The sequence below is a fragment of the Kryptolebias marmoratus genome, linkage group LG2 (genome assembly GCF_001649575.2).
Source record: "Kryptolebias marmoratus isolate JLee-2015 linkage group LG2, ASM164957v2, whole genome shotgun sequence".
Classification (NCBI taxonomy): domain Eukaryota; kingdom Metazoa; phylum Chordata; class Actinopteri; order Cyprinodontiformes; family Rivulidae; genus Kryptolebias; species Kryptolebias marmoratus.
This window is the reverse complement of record NC_051431.1, coordinates 1,620,561-1,629,689: the sequence shown is the minus strand read 5'-3', so window position 1 is coordinate 1,629,689 and position 9,129 is coordinate 1,620,561. Positions and strand designations below refer to the sequence as shown.

At 43.0% G+C, this 9,129-nt stretch overlaps 1 protein-coding gene across 1 annotated transcript in view; it reads left to right on the top strand.

The window, feature by feature from the left end:
* The first annotated feature begins 23 nt into the window (after positions 1–23).
* galnt17 (polypeptide N-acetylgalactosaminyltransferase 17) overlaps positions 24–9,129 on the top strand; it is a 32,471-nt gene continuing 23,365 nt past the window's right edge. Inside the window, exons 1-3 of the mRNA XM_017437140.3 lie at positions 24–799; positions 1,054–1,237; positions 6,291–6,457. Of these exons, the coding sequence (XP_017292629.1) occupies positions 553–799; positions 1,054–1,237; positions 6,291–6,457 (598 nt within the window). The 5' untranslated portion in view covers positions 24–552. The remainder of the gene's footprint in view (positions 800–1,053; positions 1,238–6,290; positions 6,458–9,129) is intronic.

Genomic DNA, 9,129 nt, shown 5'->3' with positions numbered 1-9,129 from the left:
GAGAGAGAGAGAGAGAGAAACAGAGAGAGAGAGAGAGGGAGAGAGGTGTTGTGCTGCTGGTTTCCGGACTTCTCCGTGTCTGAGGAGAAGAAGAGGAGAAGATGCTGCATCTCCTCCATCCGCTCTGCTCCGCGCAGCCTGCAGCCTCCTCCTCCTCCTCCTCCTCCTCCTCCTCCTCTGATTAACGAGTGTCGGCAGGAAGAATTGCGTGTTTTGCGCTCAGACAGGAGCAGCTGAGGAGGATTTCTGCGGATTCTTCGGTCGCGTCGCTGGGAGAAGACGGAAGACTTTCCTCCGTCTTTAATTATTCAGGGGTGTCTGTTCTCTGCTCTGTGACACATGCTGGCGTCTTTGTCCTCCATCCTCCGCGCGCGGATGTAGAGGCAGCCTCGGAGCGCGCGGACGAGGCGGGGGGATGCAGCCTGAGCCGACCCCGGGGTGTGATGCTGAGGCAGCGGGGCGCAGTAAGGATGTCTGATGTTACCCGCTGAAGCAGCCCTGCAGAGACAGCCCTGAGTCCCCCTCTCCCTCCCCCCTTCCTCACACTTTTTAATGGCTTTTGTCTTCAGAAGATGGAGGGTCTTACTGCTGCTCAACGTGCTCGCGGTAGCCGGGTTCATGACCTTCTGGGCCAAATGCAACAGCCGCAGCGTCCAGAGCGCCGGTCCGGAGGCTCCCGCTGCCGGGAGGGGGCCCCGGGCCAACGGGACAGCGCAGCAGCAGGGGCCCGGCATCAGCCACGAGGTGCTGCTGAAGAGGCTCAGCTCGCTGGAGGATGTGGTGTACAGGCAGCTGAACGGTAAGGAGCACGACACAGAGCTCTGCAATATTCTAAAAAGTTCAACAAAAAGCTAAATGCAAGGATTTGCAAATCTCATAAACCCATATTTTATTTACAATGAAACAACATATCAGAAAAAGATATGTTGATCCAGATGTTTCCCTCCTCTTCTAACATCTGGACCTGAGGAGAGCAGCTGCTGGAGGTTTTGGAGGGAATGTTGTCCCATTCTGGTTGTGGAGCGAGACTCAGTGACTGTTGGCCTTCCACAGGTCTGTCCAAATCCCTGGGTCTGATTGAAGGCTTTGGCGGTCGTGGTAAAGGCGGCCTCCCTGCCACGCTTTCACCTCTGGAGGAGAATGATGCAAAATACCTGAGGGAGAAGTACGGCTACAACGCCTACCTGAGTGACCGGATCTCTCTGGACCGGACCATACCGGACCACCGGCCCAGCAAGTGAGTTCATGTCAGACTCAGCTCAGCTCTTCACTCCAATAAAACACCAGATTATTCTGTTTCATCCATCTATAACAGGAACGGATGGAAATTCTTTTGCGCTCGCAGCCTTTAAAGGATCCGTTTTAATAATTCAGCAGCAACTTTTCCTTTCATAAGCGGGGTAACTGCATGGAGGCAGACTTCACTGTGAAGAGATTTAATTGGAACATTTTCTGTTCCCAAAAAAATCCAATTAAGAGTGTTAAAAACGTGTTTAATAATTTAAGTGTCGGAAAGTTTCTGTTAGTTCTGTTCATCTTCAAGAACAAAAGAGAAATAACTTCAAAATGAAGCATTGTTTAAATGTTGGCACACTGCTCATATTTGTTTTAGCAACTTAAAGCAACTCATTACAAAATCATAAAGGCCAAACAAAACAACAACCATGTGAATGTTGATGTGACTGACATATCGGCCATATTTGTTTACCTTTACAGACAACAACCAGCCTGAAGTCACGTGACTCAAGCCTCCATGTGTTTTTTTTGGGCTGAGTGTTTTGTTTACATTGAGTGTGGACCCACATTCCAGATTTGCATATCAATATATCTGGATAACTCCTGGGATAAACGCTTTAAAATGACACCATATTTTTCAGCATAACCTTTTTATGTTTGATTTAATACATTTAAAGAAAAACTAAAAGGCAGCTTGTCGGCATATACAGCATATATCTGCATCAGAATATTTGAGCCACTCTTCCTTTATATTTTGCTTCAAACGAGTCAGAGTTTCTTGTATCTTTAAAGGTGTCTGATCAAAGATTTTTCAGGCTTTTTGAACATCTTTTCCTTTTCTTCTTCATTCATCTTTATTCCTGTTCTTTGATCATTGTCAGATTAATGTGCAAGAGAGAGATTTTACCTACATAAAAAAGGACTAAAAGCACATTAACCTTTAAACTTTAGCGTTAACAGAGGCTGTACTTTGGATCTTTTTAAAGGTGCTCATTGCAAACTTTGATTTAAAACATAAAAAAGGTTCTCCTGACTTTTATCAAACTGTGCAGTTTAATAGCGTTTACTCCGGTTGTTCTCCACATAAATAGATGCACAATCTTGAAACGCAGGTCCACACTCAGTGTAAATAAAGCACTTTTATCTGCATACTTTACTTTTAACAAATCTGACTGTAAATAATAAATCAAACATGATTTATCCCAAACGGCTCTTTCATGGACGTTGCCGTTGTTAACCTTTTTTCATTCACTTCGGCTGTTTATGTTGGTATTTTTATTTTTATTTAAAGACACACTCATCAATATGAGAAAAATACACTGTGGATTTTGTTTGATTTCTTTTTTTTTTTTTTTTAACAGATCATTATTAACATTACAATAAGTACCTTTTAAAGTTCCGGCCTTTATAGTATAGCCTAATTATTGTTAAACATGCACCATAGTATTTATAATAAATTATTTATTTATCATCCTAAAGAAATTAGAAACATTTCTTTTGGCAACGTTTGACCATTTTGTTCTTGATGTAGTCCAGAATAGAAAAGCTAAAACCTGAGCCCGGGGGGAGTTTTTCATGTTTTTCCTGCTGCAGTAACATCTGGAGATATTTCCTTTATTTGATCAAGTTTTAATGTAACATGTGGCAGCTTCTGATTCTTTTTAAGCAACTTCAAAGAGCAGGGTTACTGTTACCTTACGGCAGATTAACAGGTTCTTGACTTTCCTCATCGTAAGATAATTTTAGTTAAATATTCTTGCATGAAAGGCGGCGGGTGATATGCATTGCTTCAAGGAAGGTGAGGTCTTTAGTTCAGTGCTGCCTTCACCTCCATTATTCTGCAGAAACAGGAGGATTTATCCACATCTGGATCAGTGTTTGAATCTTTGTTCAACCTTTTGTGTTTAAGCCACAGAACGGTTAATTGGAAGCGACTAACGAGGGCGCAGTTCTTCGCTCGTTCCTGCCACGAGCTGCATGTGTGTCTGTTTTTGGGGACTGGGGGTTCGTCTCCACGGGGGGTGAAGTGTGCCGGGGTGTGATATCTTCAGGCTCGTCAGCTGGAGTCTGACGAGCTGCTGCTGCTCTGATTGAGGCTCTTTTTACATCTCTGAGCGTGAGGCGGCGGCGAAACGTCACCGAGAGCAGAAAGCAAATAAAACTGGAGAAAATATATTTTCTGTGGAAACGCAGTGGGAACGCTGAGCGCTGAATGACTGGATTGAAATTTACAGAAGAAGCTGAGACTGAGCTGGAGGAGCAGAACACGAGCTAAAAGCTAAATGTAATAAAAGGCTAGCTAAAGGGCTAGGTAAAACTGCTGCTTTTAGCTACGTTTTTGCTGTTTTACCTAGCCCTACCTTTTAGAATTAGCCAAAAGGTAAAAGTAATAAAGAGGTAGCTAAAAGTATCAAAAGTTTAGCTAGAAACTACAAGTAGCAGAAAGGTAGCTAAAAGCTAATGGTAGCATGGGAAGACAATGAAGCAGATTTCAAAGAGAAAAATATCTTTAAAGGAACTGAAGAGACCTCGCTGCATTTCTGCGGGAAAATATTTCTAAATCAAGTTAAATATTTTGAAAAGCCTAAAAGTTACAAAACCAATCATTATAGCACCCATCTCCTGAATGGGTTGAAGGTTTTGATGTATAAATGGCCAAAATAGCATAAAATATGTTGAAGTAATTAGGTTGCAAAAAGGCGTACAGAAAAATAAAGACCGGGAAGCAATGCTGACTCAGCATTCACACTATTGTTTAAAAAAAAAACTAATGTCAACCCATCACAGTACAGCCAGCTGTCTGTTCCTGCTTTATGCTACAAACCCATTTATGTCTGAGAGCCAGAGTCACTAATGTAAACTCCTCCAGTTTCATCTTCTCCCACATCTGTCAGCTTCAGCTGATGGGCCGACTCCTCTCATCACAATTACTCGCACATTCAGGAGAATCAGTGGAGCTGTACTTGTGAAGTGACAAGTTCACACTCACATTTGAAACTATTCATGCCGCTCTCTCCAGTCTCCTACACACTGCTGCCACTGATTACACCCCTCCCCATCTCCTCCTATTCTAATCTCTTATTGCCATAATTACTGGAGCACCTATTACCCACTTCTTTATGTTCATTCACGCTGGTTTTAAAATGTCTGCAATGATCCTGCTGAAACTAAAGGATTTTGTGCAAAGTTAAAAAACAATTAAAGACTTGATAAATGACTTCACAGTTTTTAAACTCTGGAGAGAATTAAACTGCACATATTGTCTTCAGGGGGTCCAGGTCTGTTAGACCTTCTGCCAAACTGGACCAACTCATGTTTTAGGTACAAAAACCAGTTCTTCAAATAATTAACATGTTTTCCTAAAAACACCAGCAGGCTGTTGTGCTTTCTCTGTACTTCGTACAAGCAGCATCTGCTTCAAAACGCCATCACTGGTGGAGATTCTGAGCCTCACACACATATTTTACAATGGGTTACATATTAACCCATTACAAACCAACGTGGAGCTGCTGCCTCTGCTCTCATAAGTGCATGCAGAGCTGGTCGTGGTGCATAAAAGTAACAAAAAGCAGATTACAGGTGTTACAGCAGCTGGTATAAAACAATCTTGAGGCCACTTTATTACGTCCACCTTGCTTAGTGCTGAGCTGGACCCTCCTTCTCCTTCAGAGTTACTCAGACTCAGAGATGGAGACAATTAGAGTGTTTTATTGGCTGTAGGTCTTTGGCACTCGGGCCCCAGCAGAAGACGAGTTTGCAGAGAATCACTGTGAGCTTGAATGATTGACATAGGGTGAGAGTTTAGGGTAGTCTTCCCCCGGGACCCAGACCTGGTGGTGGAGTAGAGGTCAAGAAAGGGGAGTCCGGAGGAGCTTGGGAAGGCGAGGGTGGAGATGGGGAGGCGGTGGGACAAAACTTGGCTGGCGAGCAGGAGGAGCCGAGAACGGGGAACCTTATATACCGAATCTGGATGCTGATTGGCTGCTGCAGGCGAGGATCTGTGATGAGTGATGCTGGACAGCTGATGTGAGTCTGCCAGTCGGCGAGCCTTCACTTGTCTTAGATTTTGGTCCATATTGATATGATGGCAGTTGCTGCAGATTTGTCAGCTGATGGAAATCTCACGTTCCGCCACATCCCGAAGGTGCTGGTTTGGACTGAGATCTGGTGGCTGTGGAGGAATCCAGTGAATCCAGACTCATCAGATTATCTAACCTCTTATCAACCAGTGTTGGTGACTCTGTGTGAACCGTAGCCTCAGTTTCCTGTTCTTAGCTGAGGAGCGGCACCTGCTGTGGTCTTCTGCTGGTTGGACATGTTGGACATTCACAGATGGGGTTATATGAGCTACATTCCCCTCTGACACCAGCATTCATTTTGGTGCCGCTCACTGGATATTTTCTCTTTTTCTAACCATTGTCTGTAAACCCCAGAGATATTTGCATGCAGTGTGCTACACAAACAAAGTTTGAAACCATTTATTTATATAAGAAATCTTCTTGTCTATTAAATTTATATGAACTGATGTTTTTTTAGGATCTATCAACAAGAAACACAAACCTTTTCCACGGATTTTCTTATCAAAATTTGTCCCAAAATTGTTTTAGTTTTTTTTAAAAACCCAAATATTCCCAACATGTACGTCTTATCCCATTTTTATGCTGGCAGTATTTATTCATGTTTTGATTTCCTGTAAAATATATATCTTAAAAGGAAAAACTCTTCTTGGCCAACATCGCAGATCTTTATGATTAATCCGCTAATTCTTATGCTGGCGCCTGCTCCTGAAGATTTGCTGCCAAAAACCCTGAAAAAGTGTCATCTGGTCTTGTAAATTTTTATGAAAACCTTGGATTTATTGTGTAATTACTTGCAATTAAGGTTTCACCTCACAGTGGAAATTAAATCATTGATTCGGAGGCTACATTTCCTCCCGTGCACGTGCCTTTTCCCTCCCCCTTTAACAGCAGGTTCTGCACAGGGAGCAGAACATCCTGCTGGTGTGTGCACGATGGATTATCTTCAAGGCATTTTGTTTGCTTCTCCTCCTCCAGATGCAGAAAGGTCAACTACTCCAGAGACCTCCCCCAAATCTCGCTCATCTTCATCTTCGTGAACGAGGCTCTGTCGGTGATCCTGCGCTCGGTCCACTCGGCTGTCAATCACACCCCGGCTCACCTGCTCAAAGAGATCATCCTGGTGGATGACAACAGTGACGACGGTCAGTGCAGACACCGTTCTGGTTCCCAAATCCTAAATATTAGAAATGCAGGTTTTTGGCAAAAGGCCTGTTTTAGCGTCTACACTGTTGTTTTCCTGTAATCTAAACTCTTCTGCACACTTTGTCTTATTTTATCTATCGAAGCATTCATCTCAGTCAGGAGATGGGTCCTGTGACTTTTGGTTTTTGTAACTTTTATATATATATGTTTTTATTTTCCTCATAGAAATTAACTGATCTGTGCAATTCCTTAAAAAAAAAACATTGTTCTGCTTCAGCAAACTGGCTCTGTTTTTGTCTTCTTTTGCTACTTTTAGCTACCATTTTGCTACGTTTACTTCCTAGCTACAGTTTTGCTGCTATGAAGACCATCTTCTGTTGTTAAATGAGCTGTAGTCGTTCGATACCTCACATGTTCTGTGAGCGTTTGGAGTGTGTGTGTGTGTGTGTGTGTGTGTGCGAATGACTATCAGCTACGACTGCAGCAAATTTTAGCTCTGTATCCGTTAAGTTCCCTGAGTTTTAGCCATTTTGTGACGGCTAATCCTAATGAGTTATAGATGTACAGCCCATAAAGTACTTTCTGCTCACTGAGATGTGCCCAGTGGTTCATGAGATATTTTGCTAACACTATATACAAACAAACAGTCATGGCGGGCGACATCTTTAGCACTCTGCAGTTAAAACAACAGTATCTTCTTCTGGTAGGGATGTTGATGGGAACAACCTGAACTGTGTGAACAGTGAGTTTGTGTCCTACAAACCAAATATAACATTTATTATTTACATGTTTGTTTAATATGAATTTGACAAGAAGCATCAAACGTAAGACGAGGCGTCGTTAGCATGACAACGAGCTCAAACCGCTTCTGTCAGGGAAACGCTGTCAGCTTTGTGTTTGAAGAGGAACTCTTACTTTGTCACTGATGGCGTCAAACTTTCCGCCTGGCAGACAGGCTGATAGAGACAGAGCTCTCCATCGGATGTCACCGGAGACACGTCCTCGTCTTATTTATCAGGCTGGTCTGACAAACCGGGCTTTGTGAGATGAAGGTTGCAGAGATGGAACGAGATGAAGCCGCTCGGTGCGAGGAAGGAGAGGGAGACGGAGAGGTGTCGCAGAGAAGCTGGAGAAATGAGATGAAACTGGAAGAAAGGAAAGGTCAAAGAGAGATGAGAGCTGAAAGGAATGAAAGGGAGGGAAGGATGAAAAGACAAACGAAGACGAGGAAGCTGAGAGAACAAACCAGGCTATTAGAGAAAGAGGCAGGGGTGGGGGTCAGAGAGGCCCTGAGATAAATGAGGTCGGACAGAACGGAGGAGAGGGAATAATGCATATCCGGAAGAAATGGAAGGAGCAATCTACCAGAACGAAAAGCATTGACGGATCTCAAGGAAACGAAGAAGGAAAGACATGCGACTGTCGGAGCTTTGAAGGATAAACGGAACATCGTTACGCAATCGATTCAACAGCAAATCCCACGAAGAAGTCAAAACCAACGATCCTTCATTCTGTAACAACAACAACAACCGATTCTGAGCCTCAAACAGCTGCTTTTACTTTAATGTCTCATATTTACTGCAGTTCAGCTGCTTCTGCTGCTGCCATAAAACAAAATACAGCAAAAACAACAAAACAAGTGGCGCCACGGTGGTGCAGTGGTTAGAGCTGTGTCCCCCACATCAAGGATGCCTCCCGGCCTGCAATTACTTCTTTATAAAAACTAATCCACTTTCTTTAAAGTGCCGCAAACTGAAGGTTTCAGGAAATGATACTTCAGATTTAAAAATCTAAAGCTTTTGTTTCAGGAGGGAAGTCGAAGTTTTGCAGAAACGTAAACATGGACGTGATTTTTGTTATAAATCAAACAAAACAAAGCAAAACAAAAACATGGGTGGTTGTCAGTAGCAGGTCAGATTTTGTTTGTTTAATAAAAACCTTGATTATGTTCATGTTTAGAATGAGGTGTTCTTTTAACTGTTTTCTTTAGAATATATTACCCACCAATCAACTCAGTTATTCTTTAAAGACCACTGCATTCGTCTGGAGCAGCAGTAGAACAATATTCAATCTTTCAAACAGCGATTCTCGTTCAGACCTTGTTTCCGGCTCCGTGTTCAACAAATAAACGCCGGGGTTCACTGTGATGTAACCAGACTCCAACCTTCAGCCTCCTCGGGAGGCAGCTTTGGGCCGTTTCAGTCGATGTTTTTGTATCGTGACTCTGGATTTATTGCTCTGCATCCACAGGACAGGAATCAAACTGCAAGCTGAACAGGTTAAACCTTAAAAAATAGGTTGTGCACGATGTTGTGTAATATTCTGAGATTGTGAATGACTCTCAGCTACTACCACACCGGATCTTAGCTGGATGAGTCACAGCTGCTAACGTTGCTCAGCTGCGGTGGTCGTCTTGGATCAGACTCGGTTGCAGATTTCCATTCCTTGATTGTTTTCTGAGCGTTTCATTAAAATACATTCAGTGATTCATGAGATATTTTGGTAGCAGACACGTTGTGATGAAGCCTGAAGTATTTCACAAAAAGTCAACTTTTTTTCTGATCTTAAAACTGAAAATATGATTATTTTCAGACCTAAGTGACAATATATTAGGGGTTAATAGAAGAAAGGGTAAAAGGAGTGAGTCATGCCCGCCCCCCACCCCCACCCC